The sequence below is a fragment of the Drosophila takahashii genome, chromosome 3L (assembly GCF_030179915.1).
Source record: "Drosophila takahashii strain IR98-3 E-12201 chromosome 3L, DtakHiC1v2, whole genome shotgun sequence".
NCBI lineage: Eukaryota > Metazoa > Arthropoda > Insecta > Diptera > Drosophilidae > Drosophila > Drosophila takahashii.
This window is the reverse complement of record NC_091680.1, coordinates 14622149-14647737: the sequence shown is the minus strand read 5'-3', so window position 1 is coordinate 14647737 and position 25589 is coordinate 14622149. Positions and strand designations below refer to the sequence as shown.

The following is a 25589-nucleotide window of genomic DNA, read 5'->3' as shown; positions in this document are numbered from 1 at the left end:
CTTAGGAAATAAATACAATTTATTTAAAATTATTCCCTAGGATTATAACATAAAATAACAAGGGTATAAAAAGAATTAATCCATAAAACATATTGCTGAAAGCTGGAAAGCATAAGCCGTTAAAAAATAATGGGTTTAAAAATATATGGCTCCGATAAAATATACTAAATTATGTACATATCCGCAACTGCATTATTAATATTTTTATCTGACACAAAATCTAGCTCTAAGCCAGCATGATTGTAATTAATATTAAATACATTTTCTTCCCTCTGCGTTGATCAGGTGTATAATTCCCCAAACACTTAGCTTCCTCACTGATTTACCGGCTTGGGTTTCGAATTAATTTTAATTACACTACCTAGTTGCCGGGAATGAGAGAGAAGAATACAGCTATTGTTGCTGTCTCATCAATTTGCGTCCCCAGCGGAAATGGCAGCAACAACAACCACAATACGAAAATTCAAGGAGGTGGAGAAACTTCAACTTGAATCGCAGCAAGTGAAGCATTTCGGTTTTATTTCGGCTTTTGGCACTGCAGCAATTGAGCGCGAATTTCTTGGTGGACTCTTTTGCATTTGCCATTTCCTTTTTGGCCTGCTTTGGTTGCACTTTTGCCTTACCCCTACCCCCAACCCTTACCCCTTTTTTATATTGCACTGTGTTTTACTCAATATTAATGAAGTCATTAAGACGACATCTTCCTCGAGATCGGCGCGTAATGCGAGCGAATTATTAACAACGTTCTCCGCACGAAAACAAGCTCAAAACCCCAGCTCGAAACTTTCAGCTCCCCGACTTCTTCTTCAGCTGAAGTGGCGTGTCCGCAGTCCCGCCAACGGCATCAATAAACAACAACAACAAAAGCAACAACAGCAGCGGCAAAAATTAATACACGAGTACAGCAACAAAAACAACAGCAAAACCGAAAAGAAACACAAGCGGCTTTCATAAATTTGCATGTCGCTGTCACAGGCAAGGGATCGCCAAAGGGGGCCAGGTTATGAGGGGGCGTGACAACAAGTCAATTCGGCTCTCTTGGAGCCCAAAATGTAGCACAGAAATCTGTTTTCGGCAGACCGGAGAAGTGAAAAATCTGTAAAAGACAAGACAAGCCAAGGATATTTGATAACGAATATAAAAGTACACTTTTATGACCATATAAAAATTATTGATAATAATGTATACAGTTTTTTCCCTTGGGTTGAATTTTAATATTACCAGTATACTTAGTTCTTCAGTTTGTATTGTATTCTTAAAGAACGTATGTACATCAGAAGGAAGTTAATTATTTCTCCCGAAGATAATACTTACAATTTCAATTTTATCACTTGTTATTTTTTTTGTAATAATATATCTAGATCTAGATCCTGAAAAATAGCATCAAAAAATATAATTGTGAATTACAGATTTTTCACTACAAAATTATTAGTATTTAATTTAAATACTACAAGTTTAATCTTCTTTCAAAAACTTCTCTTATTCATTATTTTTGTGCAGGAGTCGAGCTTTTTTAATAATTTCACAGCTTTCTTTATACCTCTAATCAGTAAGGGTACTCCCCACATTAAATGTAAACACCGAAAAACGCCAAAGTGGAAGAGAAAAAATTAAGATTGGGTATAAAGAACTGCTGGAACAGCGCAAAAAATTGTTGAACGCATTAGAAGATTGATGCTGGCGGCTGTTTGCTCAGGGTTGAGACTGTGGACTTGGCCGAAAGTGATTGCAATTTTTGCTCTCTTATTTCGCCATGTTTACTTTGTGCATGAGCAGATTTCCTACTCTTTTATTTTTTTCGTATTTTTCCTTTTTTTTCGTATTTTGGGTGGCAAGTATAAAAGAAAAGGAAACGAAAATCCGGCAGGAAGAAAAAAGGAATGCAAATGCAAACACAAGACGTATTCAAGTTGCTGTGGAGATGTTGATTTTCGAGCTTCCTTTTGGACATATTTTAGGTAGTCGTCGGGGAACTGGGTTAATAAGATCGCCGGACCGTGGGCCGCCGCCGCTGCCACTCTATCCGGCTTTTTTGAGTAGCCGCATTTAATAAATAGCTGCTTTTAGCCCGGCCAAAGCGACTCATTTATTATGCATCAAAGATAAACCTAACTGAGATTAATGTCTCACTTCGGCAGGAGCGACATGGGCGATAGATAGTTGGCAGCCACTGTTTGCCGTCAGTCACCTGAAGCTAATCATCTCACCTGTACAAAAAAAATAAAGAGGGGGTAATTGATAGCGAAAGGGTGAGAATCGGACTGAGATTAGCCAAGGCAACCTGAACCTGTGCCAATTATGTCCACTCACACAGGTTGTAATAAAATAAACTGCACGTTTCATTATTCAGAATCCAGATCAACCGGGATCTCAAGCTCAGGAAAATCCAATTATCCGTCGTTGTTCTCGGTTTTTGTTGTTGTTACATGCTGTGGGTACTTTAATTTTAATTTGCTGGGCAGCTGCAACAAAGAAAAAAAAGTGAAAAGCTGGCCAACACGCAAAGTCAGAGAGCTGTTGAAATTGTGCTAACCTTGGATCTCGAATGGGTTCGTTTTATTCACTCTGCTAATTTGAATTAATTTTGTTGTCAACACGTAGTCATATAAGAATGTGAACAGTTAGCAGGCAATCAAAAGTGTAATTGGTGGCCGAAGGAAGCCGCCAAGGCAGGTGATCTCTCGGTCTGAAAGCATGGGAAAGGAACTGCCCTGAAATGGGTTAAAAAAAAAGAGATTTTTGGGAGATTATGCAGCCATTGGAAAATTCAAAAGGGGGACAACTTTACAAAAGAGAAGTGAAAAAAGGGGAAAAGTAAATGGGGAACTAAGTGCCACCCTTTAGACGGTTAATTCAAAACAATGCCAGAATAAGTGCATATTATATTCTCGTTATCAAAAATACTAAAAGGTCAATAAACTAAAAAAAAATGGCTAAACGTTTTTGAAGTAAAAATAACCAAAAACAATTAGAAGCGATAACCAATCCCAAAAACTATTCAGAATTTTCTTGGCGCCCCCGGGTGGACAATTAAATTAACTGACACTATTTGCAGATGGCAAAAACTTTCCTCAATTTCCTCAATTGATAGTGCGTTCGCAGATCGGAGGAGAACACCTCCCTCGGGGGTTCAATGTAGGTTGCCTAGGAACGCCCAAAAATCTCGGCTAGCTCGTTGCGAATCGATATGGCCGTACCGCCGTTAAATACAGACTTCAGATTCTATAAATCAGGCATATTTCTCAACACCTCCGTCCGCAGTCGAACACTTTCGAACCCGCTCATTAAAAACCATTAAGGAAAATATTTCGCTTGGGAAAAATTATGGCGTAAATGATACCCAACCCCGCCCCCCAGTAACCACCGACAACCACCCCCTTTGGGCGGCTTTGGGCAGCAGCGACAATAAACGACCTCCAAGCTTCGAGCCCGGCTCGCAATTCGGCTTAAACGCGTTTCGCCGGCTTAACTCGGTTTCTGTGTCATTTTCTTGTCTGCAGCTCGGGTTTAAGCGTCAAATAAATTTAAGTCTACACCTAAACAGCCAGCAAACAAAATAAAATAAAGCACCTAGGAAAACTAAAAGGAAAAAACTTTTGCGTTGCCTGTTCTTTGGCAGTTTTTTTTTTAGTTTTTTTCAGCTCTTTGCAACGAACATTTGCAACAATTTGTTATTGGCCATTTAAGCCGTTTGTTGTTGGCCGTTTGTTGCTTTTGGCCGTTGGCGCACCAGAAATCTGTTGAGTGTTAATGACATTTTTATGTTTTAACGCTTGAAAAGCTGCGGCCGCGTCCATTTTGGTGGCCAGCCCCCCTGAAAAAAATTGAAATTCCCGCACCTGGCTATGCTCTATTTTTGTGTCTTTCCTCTATTTTCTTTGTTTTTGTATGAGCTGAGGGGTCTGGTTAGCATTCGTTGTTGGTTTGAGTTATTGACTTGGTCTCTGCTCATCCAAGTTTAATGGTGAATTGTTGTTGGCCAGGCTATTTCTGGTCGCAATGACAGGTGACCTGGCCAACAAAGAGGTGGGGAAGTTTTTGTACAAAATGGTTAGCAAATTGATGGCATTGAGAAATAATATAAAAATAACAGAGTTGTTTTTCTACCAAATATAACTGAAAAATGCTGATAGAATCACATAATATTCTCACTAATTTTTATTGGTCGATAAATAGTTTATTTTCTTAAATAACAAATATTTATTACTTATACAGTTTGTGTTTTGAAGGTACTTATTTAATGGCCAAATTTTAGATTATTTTTCTTCAATAACGCACTTACCAAAGTTCAAGTGCTAAAAGGTCACCGATCAGAGTTATGTGCTGTTTTCCTGCATATTTATTAACACAATGAACGGCCTCTCAATCGAACGGGCTTTCTTCTTTCTCCTCTCTCTCTGCGCCAAAGCCGAATTCAATTCAGTTCAGTTTTGGCCTCAACTTGTGTCAACATTAATTAAATTTTCTGCGCGCATTTGCAAAACTTTTTGAGCAGCTAATTGGATTTTGGTTGCTGGTTGCATCGCCAGCAACAAAACAGCCAGCGAAAATAAAGCAAATTCGCGTGCAGCCGCCGACTAATAACCGCCAAAGTCGCGCTGAAAATAACAAAAAACAAGAGAGAACGCTATAATCGGGTGCCCCGACTATCAGATACCCGTTACTCAGCTAAAGGAAGTGCGAAGGAGGTGGAGATAAAAACTTTGATCCGCCGTAACTTTTTAACGAATTGTCCGATTTAAAAAATTTCTTCTACATTTCGATAGGTATTGATAAACAACATAAAACTGCATTTTTACTTTTCCGAAATATTGAAATTTTAAAAATCGTATATAAGCGATTGTGGGCGTTAGAGGGGGCGTGGCACCCTTTTGAAACAAACTTGCGCTGCGTAGGAACTCCTAGAATCTGCATGCAAAATGTCAATCTTCTAGCTTTTATAATTTCCGAGATCTCAGCGTTCATACAGACAGACAGACGGACAGACAGACGGACAGACGGACAGACGGACAGACGGACAGACGGACAGACGGACAGACGGACATGGCTAGATCGACTCGGCTAGTGATCCTGATCAAGAATATATATAGTTTATAGGGTCGGAAACGCTTCCTTCTACCTGTTACATACTTTTGCACGAATCTAGTATACCCTTTTACTCTACGAGTAACGGGTATAAAAAGTACGAAATACAGAAAAACCAGTCGCCTGCTGCAAGTTTCCTGCCTTGGCTGCTCCAGCCTTCTCCTCCGCCGACCTTCCTTTCCGCTCCTGGGGAAGTTTTTCAAGCGAAAAAATGTGTATAAAAAAGGAAATACTCCTATTAAATGTATTCCTTTGTTTCAGGCTTCACTGGTGCCTGAAATTTCGCCAAATGTTTTCTCTGCCGACCATTCGGTATTTAATGATTTACGTGGCCCAAACAATTCCACAGCGACACGGAGAAAAAAGATTTTATAGATTAATTTTTAAAGCTTAATATGTTTAGTAATGTATATATACACAATATTTCAGTAGATAGACAGTTAGTAATTAGATATTTCTTTATTTAAATTTAGTTACACTCATAAATTGGAATTTTTCTGTTTTTTTTTAAGAATTTCAATTTTATGGTTTGGTTATTTGAATGAACGGTAGACTGAGCAAACAAAATGAAGACTTTAATAAAATAGGTATTTCTTAACAATTTTCCTGAATAATTTCTCCCAGTGCAGGCCAAGCAGGTGGTCTCAGGACGAGGACAAAACTGTTTGACTTTGGCCGCTCCGGAGTGCGTGTGCGGGTGGGAAAAAAGTCTGGTGCGGCAATTAACAAGTGCAACGACTCCGCCCCTTCTCCTTCCCCATCCGCATCGTGATCCTCATCCTGCTCCGCTTCCTTGGCAACTTCCTTCCCCCGCCACTTCCGCCACCCAAAACCCAGGGATACAATGGCCGAAAAAGAAACGCTCCAACTAATAACACTTAACTGAAGCTTGGGCCTAAGCCAAAAGCCAAGTCTTAATTATGGCAAACAACTTTTTGTTTTAGTTCGCAGCTAAAACGCTTCCTGTAAGACAAAAAGCTGCCAGCTACTGAACTTTGGTTGCACTCGGCTGGTCTGGGTTTTTCCGCCTTTCTCCCGCCCCCTTCCTACAGAATTTTCCGGGAAAACTGCACTGTGCATGTCGCTACATATCAACAAAAGATGCAGCAGCCAACACCAGCAGACTGCATCAGCAGCCACCTCCACACACTTGCCGTTTTGGCTCGGTTTCGGTTGCTTTTCTTTTTTTCGGTTTCTGCATTTTTATTTTTTTGCAGACTTCAGTCAATGCACTCTCTATGACGTCGTCATCGTCTGACTGCACAAAATGAAAAAGTTTCGCAAAAAAAATAATGAAATCCAAGGCCCAAAAGGATAAACTTGAAACGAAAAAAAATGCAGTAAGGTTGATGTGTTGGGGCTGAATTAATATCCTTTAAGAAAATATATGCAGACATTTTAGATTTCTAAATCTATAATAATTGTTGTACAATATTATTTTAAAAAAATTGTATTTAGAAACTAATTAAAAAAACTAACACTTTTAAGATTCTGAGAAAAATTGTGAAATTATAATTTCTTATAGCATATTTAATAAAGTGCCTGGGTCCATAAATCCCCATTCGATTCATAGTTCCAGGGTATCAAGAACAGCAATTCCACAACCAACAAAACAACACAAAAAGTTGAAAAAAAACACTCGTTGCATTTTTCTTGTTTTGTTTTATGTTTTTTCGTTGTTTTTTTTTTGCAGAAAAAGCGAAAAACAAGAATGATTATTAACGCCTGTTGGGTATGCCACAGGACGATGTCTGCCGCGGTTCCAACTGCAGCTTTTGCAACAGCTACAGCTCCATCTCCAGTTCTGTATGCTGGATTCTGGATGCTGGATGCTGGGTTCCCACTCAGACTCCTCGAAAGGCAAAAGGCAGGCTACTGTGCAAACAGTGAGCCGTGTGGCTGTGTCGCTTTTTCGGTGCATTCGCCTGCAGCCGCCGCTTGGATGCAAAATGCAACCGGGCAAAAACAACAGGCACACGGCCCAGCCAACATGTCACAGACCCGCGGGCTGAAGGTGGGAAGTTGGGAGGTTGGGATGGAGTTACGACAGCTCCTCCCCGATCCCCTCACTCATTAGGCGCTCGCTGGCTGCACTTGTGTCTGCACCGTATCCTGGCCAAAGTCGGGATTCGGTGGCCCGGGCCCTGCAATCTCCAGTTCCAACTCCTTCGCCGTCTCAGGCAGTTGCAAATTACGCTCTCAGACTCAATTGTCTTGAGCCTTTGGAGACTGCAGGCCGTAGGAACGGGGACCCGAAACGACAACAATGCCTGCATTTAAACGCAATCTTCGCAATGGCTAGACAGACAGACTCAAACTCAGACACATTCCCTTGGGGCGATACGCAAAAAATGTGAAAAAAATCATAGGGGCGTAGGGCAGCTGGAGGCGTGGCTAGGTGGCAAAAGCGTCGCGTCATCGTCGCGTCTGGCACTTGAGATTTTTGTATATGTTCATTAGAATGTTCCTCATGACGTTGACGATAGGATGGTGCTTGAACGCCCTGAAGTAGGCAACACTTTTGGCATGCACTTCTTTGATGCATGTGCAAATTCTGTTTAGGGGTACAGTTGTGCGTGGAAATTGTTGTGCAAACGTTTACGCATTGGAAAATATGAACAAAATTGCAAAATATTTGCTGGTATGTAAAAAGGTTTTGGCAAGAAATTTATTAGTAAATCAAAAGATTTATTATTTTCATTTCAATATGTCAATTTGTTATTTATCTACATCCTTTAAATGGTTTAGTACCTCTTATTTATTTTAAAAATTGTCCATAAAGTTTATTGCTAAAAATAGAAAAAACACCTTTTCCGAAATTAAATATCTTACATGAATGACATTATCAAAACTGCAATAAATTGCATAAGCTGACTTTACTTCCCTCGAAACGCAAATGCAATTCCATTTTCCGCAATAAATATTAAATTAATGTGATGTATTTTATTTTCCTATTTCAGAAACCTGCCCATGGATTTATGAGGTACGTAAAGCCCTCACCACCGCATTTAGCATTTAAATCTGTTCATGGGCACAAAAGCGGCTTACGATTAATGCCTGTGTGGCAAGCCCAGCCGAAATCAACCTGCATAAAAAATGTATGGAATAGTAAAAAAAATATAAGTCCAAAGCAAATAAAATTATAAACGAATCTATTATGACAAGTGCGTGGGCCGTACAAAGTATTTTTTTCCGTCCGCTTTTTTTTTTATATTCCTACTACAACAAAAGGCCCCAGCAAAATACGGGGGCTGTTGGCTGTCCAAATGATGTTGAAGTGTGTTTAAAGCTGAGGGAGGCCCATCATCGTGTCAAACGGCAGCCGGCAGACAAGAAAACCTAACGATCAAATTAATAACGCCAACAAAAGAGACCCGATACCTGTGCCCCTGCCACGCCCAACAAAAAACGTTGTTGGAGAAACAACAATAAGCACAACAACGGCGACAGCTGTGATTGACAACTATGTTGAAATATCAAATTATAATTTCATAAATAGATGGGAAATAAAAGAAGCTAAGAGGCTTTAAAATCGGGTAATTGCCTGATCTATTAGGGCTGCTTGCTGGGTGTGGATGTATCCGTAGAGATCTTGTGGACCAGATTGAAGGTCAATGACAACACGTACAAAACATAATTGATTATTAAACCGACAACTGTTGGCCCTAAAACAGTATTTAAAGGGTGCGGGCCAGAAAGCATGGAAATTCATTAACCAAGATTGAGAAAACATGTTTTAATTTCATGCCTCGGATATATCGGGTATTAAAAGCGAAAGAATTTTAATTGCCACTTGGCCTGACCGGTGGCAGTTTCAGCCTTGAAATCGCTCCCCGACTCGTGAACTAGAAAATAAAATATAAAAAAACACCAACTGCAATTGGCTTTGGCACTCACATGCTTCGTTATGGCCATATGAAAGTGCCACATAATTCTGTATCTCTCTTCTGAAGGCCCCGGGGCCAAAACAATTTTCACACCGCCGCACAACAACCTGCAATGGTAATATATATATCCATCGGTGTGTAAGCTCTTCACCATTTTGGGGGCAGCGAAAATGAAAAACCAATCAATGCCTCGCCGGCAATATCCATTGCGGTTAATGTTGTTTTCTGGTGTTTGGTTGTTTGTTGTTTGGTGTTTGCTGTTCGGTGTTTCGGGGCGTAGTTCTAGTTTAAGAGCTTTGCAGTCGTATGTGGGCTGTCTGCCAGGGGTTCCAATGAGATTTCCCTCCAAACTTGAAAAGAAAGTGGCCAAGATTTTTTCGGCCAAAGCCCACGTGATTTTAGGCTTCAGTTGTAATGCTTGCCGATTTTTACGACTCTCGATCTTGGGGTTAGAGAAAACATAATGTTTAATTGATTCTTCGGAAAGGATTTCTGCGGGTAATCATCAAAACTTCAGCAATCATTTTTCCAGTCCAACTCGGGTGTTAATACTTCATGGCATATTTCCCGAAGCCTGGTCGTTAAACATGATGTGATCTATGATTTGGTTCACCTGCAGGTGTTTATTAAAATGTCAGTCATACTCTTCGTCTGCCATATTAAAAGTTACATCTTAATGGTTTGGACTCTGAAATAATGTAGGATATACAGTTAACTGGGATAAAACATAACTCGCTTTTTTATATATTTTTGTGAAGTTAAATATTTAAAAAAAAAGAACATTTTAAAATAAAATAAAATAAAATAGATTATAAAAGCCTGATATTTATTATGATCTACAATCGCTTAAATGCTTTTCGAAAGGCACAGATAATAAATCTCAATAGATTTTTTACTACACAATAAATAAAAATTAAAATGGGAGCAAAGTATATATGCCTCCATAAATCGCAGGATATTTAAGGGTTTCCCAATCTCCGCTGGAAGCTTCGACTTTTACAGCCCTTTCCCTTGGGTTCTCAAAGGAAATTAATTTCAGATTAGTTTTCCCTAGCAGCTCCGGAAGCGGTTCCATTTAGGATTTTTACTAGGTATATGTATTTCCCCCCTCATAAATCAGGAAGAGTATAAAATATAGCCCATGACAGACCCACTCCACTAAACGGCCGCTCCCACAGGCCCAACAACAGCACACACATATGATGATGATCTAGGGTAGCCAACCTCTTGGGCTTATAATTATTATTGTGAGGCAACCCGGTTTGCAAGCTGTGCAGAATTTTTAGTTTACGAGCACATAAATGTAATTGGATGCGCAAAAAATATTACAGTATCCAGAGGAGAGTGTTTATAAATTTGCACACTCGCACATACTCGCTGGTCGGCAATCTGCAATTTTGCCAGCCAGCTGCAATGGCAGTTCCAGGAGGCTCTTGCGCATGGGCAAAAGCCGAAACGTGTCATCATCGATTATATGGTATAGGAAAGGGGTACGGTATCGGGGGAGATCCCGAGGAGCTGCTGGGCAAACAAGTGGCTGTTACTATCGCTTTGTGTTATCGCTGACGTTGGCTGTTCAGTTCCCCTGGGCGCGTAACTCAAAGCGACAACACTTGACACTAATTAATACATACGCACCGACCTGGGAGCGGGCTTTCCAACCACCCATTTAACATTTTCCATTTTCTATTTCCCGACTGCCCACCCACCCACTCACTCGGCTTGTCGACGCGCTCGTCGCATTTCAATCAAGACCACGTCAGTCATTCAGTCAGTCATTCAGTCAGTCAGTCAGTTGAGATTCTGGCTTGATAAAGTTGTTTGAAAGTGTTGCAGGTTGCACACACAGAGACACGCATAGTTGACTGCCTAACTGGCACATTGACTGCAGCAGCAGCAGCAACTGCAGCAGCAACTGCAGCAGCAACAGCAACAGCAGCAACATTCAGGAGTAGGAAGCAGAGGCAGAAGCAGCCGGCTAGAAGAGTGTGCCCCATTGTACTGGGCGATGCTTATCAGCTTGTCGACGTCGCGGTCTCCTAGCTCACGCAGCCCCACCCCCTCAGTACCACCCCTTTTGGAGCCGACCCACCGCCCACCTAGGCGCTACTTGATAATGTTTACCGTTGCACTTCCTACACCGATTAAGGTTAGCGCACTTTAAGCCAGCGATTGAGAGGCGACGGGCTGGCCAAAGTTCAATTAACACTTGAATATTTTTATGCGAAAGTTGAAGTGGGCTTAGCTAATTATTTTGAATCGATGAACGGAAAATTTAAAGATATTAAAGGACAGTTTAATTAATAATTAATTAATTATAATTTATATTTCACAAGCTATAAAAAATATATAACTTCATTCAAAGATCATTTATTCATCATGAATTAAAGACATGATGTTTATGTTGCAAGCTTTAAAAAAAGGAATTCTTTTTTAAAGTAATTATCAGGTTACATAGTAATTCAAATATTGAAATTAATATTTTGTTTATCAAACCACTAAAAATAATTAAATTTTTTTATAAGCAAATTAGTTTTTAAAATTGCTAAAATATGCAAAGAAGTTATTAAATTGTATTTGTTTATACAAATTTATCTAAAATTGTTATGCATTCTAGGCAGTCTAAAATTTTTTCTCCATTTGCTTAACAATCCTTGCCTTCAACATTTTAAACTGTAAGCCCTTAAAAAAATTCAAATCAGCAGCATAAATAGTTCAACCAAAAACTTATTAAGTAATTTGAACAACATTTCCATTCAGGTTCGCGCTGATTTGACTTTAATTTGAAATTTTACACACCAATAAGCCACATTTAACTGTCAAATTTCGAAAATATGCAAATTAAATGCGGTAATTCTGGCATTTCCTCTGTTATTATAGCCGACGTGCCGCTTTTTATTGACCAATTAAAAATGCTTGTGATTTTGGACTGGCCGGTTGGATAGGGGAGTGAGGCGGGAAATGATTCATCTAAGTCGAGAGCTGTCTCTCAAGTCATCAAGGAAGGCATATCAACCTTTTTCGGGCCTCTGGCATTTTATTTGTGTATGCTTTTTTGACAATGCCACAGACAATGATCGATGAAGTTGCGCCTTGGACTTTAACTTTATGGCCGAAATCGAAAACGGGCAGAGAATGAAATCGAAATCGAATATAAATTTTCAATTGATAACAAAGGAAAATCGACACAAACTGGCATTAATTTTCGGCTCTTTAGAGCCAACTTTGACACCCGATGCTGAATAAATGCTTAATTAACACTCAATGGCGCGCCTTAAGCGGATTTTGGTGTGGGGTTGTTGGATTGCCATGGGTTAAGGGGGTGTTTCCAGCTAAATTGCGGCAATTGAAGGCGCAACGAATGCAACTCAAAAGTCTAAAACCGAAATTAAAGGTTTTTTTCTGGCCAAAAAGTAAACAACGCCAAATTGACATTTCGCCTCTCGACAGGCAGCGAAAAATGTATTTATTTTTTTGGCCATTTCGTATGGTTTTTTCTTTTTCCTTTTTTTTGGAAACTGCAGCCAGAAGAAGGCAAGCCCAGCAGGTCGCCAGCAGAAAATTCGCGAATAGAAAATGACAGTTGCAGTTATTTTCGGTACGCCAATCGTTGAAATCAACAAAAGCCCGTAGTCGAGTCACTAAAAATGACTGACTTGACTGACTTTGTTTGGCCAATTGCCGATTGAGGCGGAAAGTGAAAAGCGGCACCTGAGGGCAAAAGGAGTTGCATTGCATCATGCCCCGCGGCCTTTTGAGTGTGGTCGTGAGTATCTGTGTGGGTGCACGAGCAATCGATGATCGGATCGCGTTGAAATCTACTCGCATGTAACGTTTAAATTTGTTGGAAAGTCCACCGATACCAACTTTTATTTTCTACACGATAACAAATTAAATGTAATATGTGGGAAAAGCAGACAAAGTTTTATTTTGCTAAAATATGTTTTACTTCATAAAATTGATTTTTTCTACCATACTGAGATAAGCTAAAGTCTAAAAATAATCAAATTAAATATTTCTTTTTCGGTGTACTTTTTTTTCGCTCTCTCGGAGAGCAAACAAGATTTGCACGATTTTCTTGTAATTTTCCGGCAATTTCCAAGTACGAAGAAACCTCGCCAAGTGCCGGGCCATATAAATCCTCAATGTTTGTTTAATTTCGTGTATTTTTTTCAGCTTCCCCCTGTTTGTTTTTTATTTAGTTTTAATTTGTCCCCAAAAAAATAAACTTGCCAGAATGCAATGGGCAACAGCAACAACATCGAAATTTGGCTAATTGTGTGGCGATCATTGCTCATTACGGCTCATTATGTGTTGCGGCTTGTAGTTTCGACTACAGGTTCTTGTTCCCAATTTTTTCTTCGAGGGAGGGAAACCCATTTTATTGTCAATGATCTTGTAGCTAGATTAGCATAGATATTGTTTCCCATTCGCGATTAGATGGCCGGGCACGATTTTGTCGGGGACAATTGGAATGTATGTAATGCGCTTGTTCCTAACGTGGAACTTAACAACTTTGCAACATTGTTACCGGCAGTAAAAGTTTTCCCTCAGTTTCGAACAGGAAGCTCCGTTGGCGTGGAATGCCCCGAAAAACTAACAGAGATAGCTATAAATTCTGTATTCAATCAGCTTATGAAATATTTACATATTTATTCAATGAAGATGCTTCTTAGGGTGTGTTTATGACTTTGACGATGGCGCAGAAAGCCCTTAAATATATTTGCATTTATTTACAGATTAAATGCCTTTTGTTAGTTTAAAGTGATTTTTTATAGAACATAAAAGTTATACGTTTTATGATTTAGCCTACGCGATTTTATCTTTTTCTAGCAGCCTTAAATTATAAAGAATTTACATTTAAATCATTTACATTAGTTTATATTTCTTTCAATAGAAATACGAATTATTTTTCCTCACATTAAATTGGATTTTATTTTAATTTATAGAACAAGAAAGATCTGCTTCAGATACGATCTAATTCTTGACTAATTTTGATGTTAAATCGCCAGTTCATTATGTGAAACATACATCATCAAAATCCAAGCCTAAATCATCTGCCATTCGATTCATGAGACAAGATTCCAAACTTGGCATGATTTCATTGGCAATCAACAGGGCTCATAAAGACCATCACTAAATGGGGGGCATAAAAGCCTGGCCAATAAAAAGCCAAGTTATCTTCTTTGTTTCGCTGGCAATTTGGTAACTTTTTTCTAAAAGATTATAAGTATAAATACGTAGAAACTTGATTTGGCATAGGCCAAAGCGAAACTGTCCATGCGATTTGGATCTGGCACATTCATCCGTCCGTCATAAACATTTCAGCGTATTTTCAACGTAATTCCTTTCGCGTGATTGGAAGATGCTATAAAAAATTTTTTAGCTGGTCTTCAACGAGCATTGGGTTTTGTGTTTTATGGGTCTGAGTGAGCGTTTCAAATGCCCGGCCATTGTTTCAAATGGCTGTGAGTAAATAAAATTGAGCAGCCCGGCTTGGCGTTTGGAAATTGTGTTGATTTTGCATATGAGCAGAGGGCATAAACCGACTGTTTTTTACGACTTTCGCTTTTAATGGCCAGCGGGCTCAGAAAGTTGGTCTGCTGTAGGTCGCGTCGCCAAGACTCAGGTTCAGGTCTTAAATTCGCAGTCCCACTTATTATGAAATATTCGATACTCCCGGCCAGCCAGTGCAGATCGAGGCCGCCTGGACCTCAAATCACAAGAAAATCTATGGGGCACGCGGCACGGACCAACTGAATAAAATCAGTGCAGAATGAAAGCGAGAAGAATGAAGTGCACAGGAAAAAAAGAATATTCTAACGAACTGTTGGTCAAATAAAATTTTATACATTTTCTAACCACCACAAACAATATTTTTGATACTTTTTAATATTAACCAACATTATTTTATCTCTTTTTAATTGGGAACCAAAATAAAAAATGTTAAAATAATATTCGAGTAATTACCATGACAACTTAAATAAATTTTAGCAATGGTTTTGTATTCAGAGAGAAAATTACACATAATTAAAAACACATTTATTATTGTCACAATTTTTTCCAGTGTAAGAGGAGGGGTCAGGGATTGAGAGATTGAGGCAATGCAAAGCGATACAAATCGAAGCGGGACGATCATCGACTGGCTCAGTGCACTCGCCCGATCAAGTTGCACTTTCTGGCTGCCGATGTTGCTGTTGCTGTTGCAGTTGCTGCGGTTGCTGCTGCTGCAGCATTTCGAATTGCAGGCAGGTCCTCTCCTCATGCAATCGTGTGGAGTTTGGAGTGTGCTGCCAGCGGCACAAAATGCTCGACATAAAGGGCAAGAGTTCAGGAAATTGTGACTGTGGCAAAATATTTTCGCTATTCTTCACAGATTTCTTTCGTTTTGTTCGCTTTTACCCCGGTGAAACTGTAGCTGTAGCTGATGCAGATGAAGCCGGCTTTTTTGCATCACATCGCCCAAGGAGAGTGAGAGATGAACATTTTATTATTACTTTTTTTGCCAACTTATTTCTCTACATGCCGGCGCTTTGGGTATGCTTGAAAGTTGGCGGAAAATTGAAAGTAATTGTCACCTTTTGAGTATTTTCATTTCGTTTTCCTTTTGTCGGTCGGTAGTGGCGTGGAAAGTGTGCCTTTTGTGATGAAAGAGAATGAGGTTCGTTTGGGGTGAAGGTGAGAGCTTGAGTTATGAGGATGAAAGTGTGGCGAATTTTCAAAGAGGGGTTTATGGGTAGTAAATATTACTTGGTGAAGTGGAAGTGAACAGTTAGATTTATCGGTTAAATGAAGAAATTAAATGTTGGTAAGGAAAACCATAAGACTAAAAATCAATAAAAATTTTTATTGATTTTTCGTGGTAAATTAAATAAAGAAATAAATCTTTAAAAACAAAAAATATCATTTAATATTTTTTTTAAATAATGATTTTTGATGATAAATCACAGAGTAAGAGGAAGTCAAAATAATGAAAGGCAAAACCCACCTTTTCCATGCTCCATGCTTCATCCTCAGCTAATTTGTATGATACATCTTCCATTTAATGACTTCATTTCCAACTCCTCGATTTCATCTGGCAGATAAATCTCTAATCAGCAATTGTTGTTAAGAATCTCCGTACATGACACAAGCAATTAATTTCCAGATGCCTTATGCAAGCGCAATGGAGCTTATGTGTGGTGTGCATGTAGGAAATCAACTCAACTGTGATTCCAGTTTTTATTTATTTTTTTTGCACAACCAATCTGCCGCTCTAATAGAGACCTGAAAGTCGTAGGCACCCCCGCAAGGAAACACTCGACAACACACACAGTCAGTCGGTCTCTCAGTCAGTCATTCAATCAGTGAGTCAGTCAGTCAAGCAGCAGGCGGGGAAATGGATTTACCACGCGGAAAGCTGCAAGTTAACATGGCTGCACATTTTGCCAACGGGATGCATGCAACTTGCAACATGAGCAGCAGCGGCAACATCGTCGTGCATGCAACACTTACCAGCAAACAAAATTAAAGGCAAATCGCAACCAATCACAAAGATTACCCCCACACACTCACACAGGCAGGCAACAAAATGGCTAAAACCACACAAACGAAACAAAAAAAAACATAAAAGTGGCCCGAAGGCGCCGTTGCATTGGTATTTTAAACACTGCCAAGGCGCATAATCAAAACGCTTAAATTATAATAACTTTATTAAGTCCCGACTCGACTTGAGGAGTGATCCACCCGCGCCCTTTTTCGCCTAGGAAAAAAACAGGTGTAGTGCAGAAAGAAAGCAAAAACAAAATCCCAAACAACAACAAACAAATGGCAAACAGGTAAAAAATCCAAGAGAAAAAACGATTGTCTGCTAGGCGCTTTTATTATTTCTCTCGAGTGGATTTTACTCTGTACACACTCGAAGCATTGTTGGCGGAGTTTGCTGCCTGCTGCCTGCTGTTTATGATTGTTTTTTCATTTTCTCAAGTGATGAGTAGGATATCTGTCTGTTGTGTGGCTGTTTGTGGCTGTTTGTGGCCAACAGAATCGAGCAACAAGCTATTTGCGACTCACGACTTTTCATGCAATTTTGAATTTAAAATTCTTCACACACTCTTTTCATTATGTGGCTTCATTCCAGCTCCTCCAGATAGATCCCCCCTTACTGATCTCTCCCCCTCCTGGAAATCCCCTTCTAGGGTAAAATCAACGGCCCGCCATCGAAGACGAAGGCAACGCAAAATAAGATGCTACTCTTGTGGCCATCTTTGAAGTGGTTGTTGTAATGGGTTCAAGTCTGCAAGAGTGTGTGTGAGAGAGTGGGGAACCACCGGAGGAAGACGCCTCACTCACCTCACAATCACGCGCCATTCAAGTTTGGATTGTCGCTCCAGAAACAATCACAGTGGTTACAGGGAAATGGCTAAATATATTAGTCTTCAGATATCAGTCTCAGAATAACTAAGAAAAATGGCAAATGTGGCAATTTTGAAAATCGTTAGAGAACCAATGATCTAACTAATATTTTTATTTGATTTGGAATTAAGTGTGGATTTTTTGTTAAGTCATTTAAAAAAAATTAATTTATTTTTCATCCAAAAATTTTAAAAAAATATTTGTAGTAATGGACTCCAATAAATAATACCAAAAACTAATAAGTATGAGAAATAATAGTTCCTTGAGCTTACCAATATGCAAAAACGTAAATTCAGTGAACTATATCTCTACCAGGAAAAATGTATGCGGATACTTATTATTTGTGTTAAACATGATAGGGGTTCAGGAATTCCTTTATCAAGGTCTGAACTAGATTTCAAAATATTTTTTATTTTTTAATATTTAGCATAGATACTATCTATTAGATAGATTAGAAAGTTCTCAAGTTCTCTCATTTTCAAGCCACCTATGTTATTACTCAGTTAAAGATCCTCTTCTCAGTCATTTATGTGCACTTCCCACGGCAAAACCACTGTGCATCTTGTGGAACTCAGTATTAATGCCGGTGCAACTGGCCAAGACAGCATTTGCGAAGACGGTGACTGGTCGCTTGGCTTCGCTGGGCTCAGTGGATCTGGCTTTGGTCCCAAGTCTGGTCTTCGGCTCAGCTGCTGATGATGACTTCGAGCTGGGATCTCGGATTCGAGGGAATGAACGGACCGCCGCCGCCACTTGGTGGTCCAATTCAACGAATTGACTATAATCAGTCTAGTGCCAAGTACGTTTCAAGTGTCTACTCATGCACTTCTGTGTAGCGTGTGGTGGGCAACGCCAAGAGCCAAGAGCCCATATAGCCGAGAGTTGAGAGCCAAGAGTTTGGAGGGCCAAGAGCCGAGAGCCCAGAGGTGCAGCCGCGGATGCCGGCCGGCTGAGTTGGCTTAGCTAAGTTGGCTTAGGTGGGTCGGCGAGTTCCAAGTGGTTTGCTCTCGTATGCAAATGGCTGCTCCCGCTCCCGATCCCCATCCAAAACCCAATCCCGCCACTCGACGCAACTCTCACGAGTGCCGCGGCGCACAAAATTAATTTATTACAATGCAACAAATTACAACACTCATTAATATTTTAGCCAAGTTCTGTGTGTGCAGAGAGAAAAATCAAAAATGCTTAATCCTAATTGGTACATTTTGGTTTTTAAATCATTTATTCACTTACTTACCTTTTTTTGTATATGAAACTATAAAACATTTTTTAAAAAATCAATAAATATATTCCATAGTTTTAAATGCATCCAATGATATAGGTATATGAAATATGGTGTCAAAGATTTAGGTTTTTAATAACAGATCTTATCGATCTTATTCGATTTAATTTCTCAGAGTGCACATTGCTTAGTTGGTCAAGAGTTGTAACATGTGACTAGTCTGGAATTTTATTCGCCGACAGGTCCAAGGAAGCATGTAACCTGCATGTTGACTGGTTCGGTAAAAATAATACCCAGCAAGGAAAGGGGTCGCGACGAAAAGGGCGTGGCGTCTGGGACTGCGACTCTCATACCTAATAAATCTGTAATTTGTAATTAATGTGAAAAATTGCGAACGGAGACGGGGAACAAGCCTAAATTGTTATTATATGGCCCCAGTCCAAGTTCCAGTCTGAGTTGAGTGTGGGTCAGAGTCATAACTCTTCCACAAGTTCGCCAGTGTATGTGTGTTTCATAAATATAAATTAAGCCACTTGACTAACGCACAACGCGTGTTCAAGTCTGTGCCAACCCGCAAAAAAAGTGAAAACTTGGTCAACCGACTTACTTGCCAAAAAAAAAGACACTAAAAAAACATACACGAAACCCAGAAAAAATCTTTTTTATTGCACTTAGCGTCGCAGGTCGCTTAGATGGCCCCAAGATGATGGCACATGGCTCCATTGTCTGCTGAAAGCAACTCATGCGGTGTGATTAATATGGAAGGTGGCCAAAATCAAGAAGAAACGGTTGTTCAGGAAGATAAAAATAATTTTGAAAAATAGCTATTTATAAACCAAGAGACAACTCAATCAAGAGAGTATTAAAAAGAGTTTTTTAAATATGAAATTGAAGATCGTTAAGAAGAGATAATGTTTAATTACTTTTCGGGTAAGTTTCAGTATCTTATTTCCTCAAGGGAGAAAGTAAGCTCCTTATAAGCAATCTAAAGATCTTTATGAAATTCTTTTTAATTCAAAACCCTAGGCTTAAAATACCAAAACTCCAGGGACTCTAAGTAAACATTTTATTTTTCCTAAGAGTTCCTTGTTCTTTGTTTTTCTTTTTCGAGAGTTCTCGAAAACCGTTTGCTTTGATGTTTCTAATTTTAGAGCCGAAACCATCTGGAACACAATTCCGCCATTAAGTAAAAAACAATCAAATTGCTTTAAGGTCGCCTGACAGCGAATCGGGCGTAAAAATGTCTGCATGATTGATAATATTCGAAAGTTGCAAACAAGGCGACCGACCGCAACGGGAACTTAGAAAATATATTATAAGTATATGGCCATATTTGCGATATAACCCCCGATGGCCCCGCCGATTCGATGCGGATCGAGCAGCGGGGGCAGTTCAATTGCTACCCGGTCAGTCACCAAATGAAAACAATTTTTTAGATTTTTGTTTTGTTTTGTTTTTTGGCCAAAAGGTAACGCAGCTGAGTGAGTGATTCAATGGAGCAAAACGTGAGCTAAAGACGTGATCCAACAACAACAATTGTGGGCAACAACCAAAAGCGTTTATACGCCTGATGAGCGCAACTGTGGGGCGGTCGAAGTGGTCAAATCGGTCGGCCTTTTGAAACGATATAAAAATTTTTGTTATTCACTTGTGATATTTTATTTTCCCAACGAATCAATCACAATGATTATGATAAATGATTTCGGCGTTTTTTATTTATTCACTATTTTCTTTCAAACTTCCATTGTCTGAATGGTATTTATATCTCTCGAAGTTTTTCGGGTATGTATTTTTGTTATTTTTTTGCATTATTAAGGCCGGATAATGGGCGATCAGTGAGCTGAGCTTGTAATTGCTGGCTTATAAATCACGGCGAAAAGATATAATTTTGGTTACGATGATCTGTGGGCCGTTGGCCGACTCTTTGATTAGCACATTTGTCTGGAGTTTCACTTTCAACGTGCCTACACACACCGCTGACCCATTGAACTACAAATACTTGTGGATTTTTTTTCACAAGCTCACCTTTAATGCTGATTTATTTCTGGCATTTTTTTATTTATCAGCAATTTTTAATCTTGTTAGGAAACTTCATTAGTGTCAACCGGCAGTTTTCTTAAGCTGATTAATGTGTGTCAGACGGAGGGGGAAATAGTTTTCGGTAGCCCAGGTGGAAAAACCTGTCTACCACCCATGGAAACTCTGCCTCAATGGCCACGCCTCTTCTGTGTTGGTCAGCTGCATTAAGTCTTTATTGTGGAATTATTAATTGGGGTGGACGTTTGGGGGTGTGCATAGTAATGAGGTGGGTTTGCACAAATAAAATAATAAGGATAGCCAAGCACCAGCAATGGGAATTCCATAGTTTCGGGGAAAAACAACTTTCAAAATATAGTAATACGTTTTTTATTAAAGATTAAAGCACACTGACAATTAAATTGTTATAAAAAATTTTACAAAAAACTTAATATAATTGTGTTATTTGATAGTTGATTTGATATTTAAAAATTAAATAAAATATTGTAAATAAAATAGTTAATGTTTATAATATATTGAAACTAATGCAAAGCCCAAACCTTTTCTCGATACTTTACTGTATCTAGTAACCAGCTCAGGTTGCTGACTAGTTTTGGTCACCAAATTTGACAACATTTGCCAATATTTATGAATTATTTTGTCGGACTTTATTTTATTTACAAATGGCTTAGGCAACTAGTTAACAGGTTTATTTACTTTATTGCAGAGTCGACTACTCACACAAGAAGCGATTCAGGTCCAGGTCCCGATCATCCAGATCCAGATCGATGTGGCCGGAGCCCACCGACTGAGGTCCGCCCGAAGGTAGAAAATGGTGGACATTTACCAGGATGCCAGCAGTACGCTGCGCTCCGTGTTCCCCAACTCGCGGCTGGACTCCCTCGCCGGAGTGGATCGCCGGATGGAGAGTCAGGTGCCAGGACCTCAGGACTCGGATGCAGTTGGCACCACTCCCACGAGCGTAGGCTACAATCCGCTAGAGGACGACGACTGGTGGGCCAATGCCATTGAGGTGGACACCTTCGATTCACCGCTGGCCTTCGATGCCAGCGAAAATGGACTGTGGAACGGACACTTTGTGCCGCCGCCGCCCCGCCCGCCCTTCCTGGATGAAAGCGTCGCCGCCGACGGCCTGACCACCTGTGATCTCTGCACGTGGGCATGGCAGCGGAATGCCTACTCCCTGGATGGTTCCATAGGTGAGTACATAGTATAGTATAGTCCTCCTCCTGCTCCGTAAAGGGTCCCTCTGCTCCTGTCGTTTTTCAATTAAAACTCCTTGCCAAGACAATAATCTGGCGGCCGTGCATCGATCGCTGATATCAATTTATCAAACTGATGTTGGGCGTGCGTGGCTCGATTGCTTTTCGGCAAGCGAGATGGAGAGACTCCTCCTTCGGCGCCTTTTGCACTTAACAAAAAAAATGTAACATACAAATAAAATAATAACCATTTAATAAAAGCTAGGTTAAAATACTTTAATCTTGTAATATTTTATTTTCTAAAATTAAAAATTTCATTTCCCCAATTCTTACAATTAAAAAATATAATGAGTCTTAAAAAAGTAAAATTGAATAACTTATAAACATGACTTGTTGTAATGAATATAAAGAAAATTATTTTTATAAGTAAAAGTAACTAAGTAAATTAATTTGAAGTATTTGTTTTTCCTGTTTTTCTCTGTGTGCACTTGCGTTTGCAAATTTAATTTGCACACATAACTCTTTGTGGCAGCTTTTGGTTTAGGCGTTGTTTCGCCAAAGTTTCGAGCCCGCGATCCCGGGGATCCACCAGCACTATCGCCCCGGCACATCGCCAGTAATTTGTCTCTGCGCTTGTAAAAGGGAATCAGGCGGGAAAACGGTTAAAAAGGAGAGGGAAAGACGGCGGCTTAGACGCGGAAAAGTTTATGAAAATATGAAGCAATGGGCGTTTGCAGCCGCAGATGGGATAGAGCTCTTTAATTTATCTGAGAACAAATGAAGCAAGTCGAAGGGTGAGCTACAAGTCGATCGACCAACGGAAATTCGAGGAAATGCACAGGTAAATTAGAAACACCGCCAACTCCAAATTAAAATCCAGCTTTCATTTACGTTAAATGCAAATTTCGCCCTACGGTGGAAAACCTGTTAGAACTCACCCCATAACCCAAATAATACTCGTAATGGCACAAAGCGAATGCCAAATGACCGCTGTCCATACGTTTATGAAAGAGGTGGTCGCGTGAGAGAAATTATTATTTAGGAAATAATTCATCCTTTCTGAATTTTGATTTTAAAATTTGGGAATTTAGTGTCAAACAAAAATCACTGAGGTCATATCGTCCTGTCAAAATAAGGAACTTCATAGTTATACCTACTTAGATGATATACATTGAATGTATTAAATTTACTTGGGATTCCAGAATGCCAATTATTTTATCTTTACAATTTTCCACTCTTAAAAACTTAAATTATATATACTAATTAACTTCTACAAGATTATAGTATATTCAAATAAATATTGGATAAAATCCAATAAATCACGAGCGCATCTCTAGAACACAATCCGCACTGTGGGTTGGGATATGGCATGGCATTTAGCCGTTTGCCGTATTTGATTTCCAGGAATCGCTTTCAGGGCAAATTGAAGTCATTATACATAGTAAAACTCCACTGAGCCGGGGTCCGAACTCCGAAACGCAGGCTGCGATGGGTGCCTTGCGTTATTAGGCTAATTATAGAGCCGGAATGGAGAGCTAGTGGCGAAACATTTCAGCTTTTCAGTATACTTCGGTATATATAAATGACTTTATTCATGCCGACCGGGCGACTGTTTGTCGCGCCGAATGTCTGGGATTTCCTGTGGCCCCAAACGACGTGTCAACTAATTTGCAACACTCACCTGGACGTGGGACACCACCATTTCCATGGAAATACCTGCGGCAGCCTTTGGCAAATATTTTATTTGTATTTTTCAGATTTTTTTGGCGAAGGGATTAAGCCCGCTCTGAGAAGAGCCGCTCGCAGGAAAAAAATTTGACTAATGTCTTAATTTTGTGCTTAGGTGTTTGCTGCGGTTCGTTTCGGTTTTAGAGGTCCAGTCATATCGGCTATGACGGTACGCTACACCATAAAAACTCCCAGAAAAAAGCGCAAAAGTCGTGCCTGGACTGCAGCGAATGCCATTCACTTCGCTTCATCTCGTCGGGTCTCTAAATTGAGTTTTTGCATGTCGTGCCCATGTCTGGGGACTTTGCTTTGTTTCTGCGGCTGTTTCGGTTCTCTGCCGCAGAATTGACAGCTGAATAAAATGTTATTATATTTACACCATAATTTGCATGGCAATTAATCAAATGGCATGCGAAATTCGACAACGGCCGCGGAAAGGTAAAGGTAAAGGCAATCCCAGGCGACACATTTAGTTGGTGGGTGCCGAGGTATTTCTGGGAATTATTCTAACAAAGTTCCGAGGCAGAAAACAAAAGCAAAGCAAAAAGTTTCGACCCGCCTAAATGTCTTTATTAGGAGTCGAGTTGGCTGCCTGAAAATGGAGCTCGTTAGGGTGAGCAAAGATAAATATTTTTAGAGTGCCTACATAGGTCTTTTCTTTTCAAATTAAAGAAGGATCCGGTAAAATGAGTAAATAAATCTTTGAAAAAATCCGGAAACCGTTTAGTTTAACACCCTGCTGATTTTCCATTTATGGCTAGAAAATTCGATTCATTGAACCATTTTAATAATGGGAAATCCCCATTTTTATGGCACTTCTGCTTAACTTAAGCCACTCGTTTAGTCATTCTAGACTCACATGTTTTTGCTTTATGGCAGATTAAGTTAACCGCTTGATTATTTCAACAACATATTTTGTATAATTTATGCCCCACTTTATGCCTCCCGTCGCACCCATAAAAATAACGAAAAGAAGAAAAAAAAAGCATAAAGGGTAACAATTCTATATTCTGCAAATATTTACAGCAATTTGTGGCACAATAATAAAAATGAAAGGTCTCAGACCGAAGCCAAAGCCAAAGTCAAACCAAACGAAACCCAAAAAAGGACTCGTGTTTGACTTTGTGCGGCTGTTGAATAAATGTTTTATAGCAATAACAACGATATCAACAACATCAGGGGTACAATGAGAGACGACGGCCAGGTCCGTCCAACAAAAACAGCAGCTGTTGGAGTCGATGGCTCCTTCCGCCTATTTTGATATTTTTATTGTGGTGGTGAAATAAATTCAAATAAATAAATTTAAGTTGCTGACTTTGGTCGCATAAAGCATTACATGGCAACGAAACGAAATGAAACGAATTCTGGAGTTCTCGCCATCTCATTCTGGTCCATTAGAACCTTTGTCCTTTGGGCTCAAACCATAAATATTGAAGGACCATAGACGAAAACATTTATTGCCAGATTTATGCTAGCTCAACGCAATTCGAAAAGTTATTTCCCTACAATAACAGGATTAGTAAAACATATGATGCGATGAGACTTGGAGTGGGGAGTAAGCAGCTTACAACTTTAACAGGTTCTTGAATGTGATGAAAGTCCACATTTCTATTTGGCTAATAAAATGATTAGTACATTTTCTTCTTTTGTATTTAATTAGAAAAACCAATAATAAATGAATATATACACTTAATAAATACACATTATGGTTGTTATAATTTGAAATATGAAAATATTTAATTTAACAATTATAAAAAATATTAAAAAATTGTAAACTTTAATATAAATATGACCTTCATTCGAGCCGAAAGCCTTAGTTCCTAGTGCTCTTAAATCCTTCTCAGTTAGCTCATAGTTTTACACTGTAAGTTAGTTTTATATATATAAATAAATAAAATAATTGATCTTTATTCAAATATTTTTATTCAATTTAATATTTTTATTTAATTTAAATTTGTAGTAGGATTCTTTGAATGCAACATGCAGATATTTATTTTACCTCTGCACAAAAAAAAATGCCATGTTTATTAATTG

General features: G+C 39.3%; 1 protein-coding gene and 1 long non-coding RNA gene across 7 annotated transcripts in view; one reads left to right on the top strand and one right to left on the bottom strand.

Annotated features, from left to right (window-relative positions):
- LOC108066555 (uncharacterized) overlaps positions 1-25589 on the top strand; it is a 76770-nt gene that overhangs the window by 19353 nt on the left and 31828 nt on the right. For 2 of the 4 annotated variants that reach the window (XM_070215593.1, XM_017155120.2), the window contains exons 2-3: positions 8046-8068; positions 21332-21824. In XM_070215593.1, coding sequence (XP_070071694.1) covers positions 21437-21824 — 388 coding nt within the window. In that variant the 5' untranslated portion in view covers positions 8046-8068; positions 21332-21436. Of the gene's footprint in view, positions 1-8045; positions 8069-21237; positions 21825-22452; positions 22669-25589 lie in introns of those variants that run through there. The other 2 variants (XM_070215592.1, XM_070215594.1) reach the window with 2 other exon arrangements.
- On the bottom strand, positions 21818-23872 carry LOC138913124 (uncharacterized). 3 transcript variants are annotated; one of them, XR_011418736.1, is made up of 3 exons: positions 23509-23872; positions 22766-23362; positions 21818-22036 (listed from the first exon to the last, which is right to left on the bottom strand). It is a non-coding gene; the product is annotated as an uncharacterized lncRNA (long non-coding RNA). The 3 variants fall into 3 exon arrangements; XR_011418735.1 differs by lacking the exon at positions 21818-22036 and adding an exon at positions 22315-22454; XR_011418734.1 differs by lacking the exon at positions 21818-22036 and adding an exon at positions 22320-22459.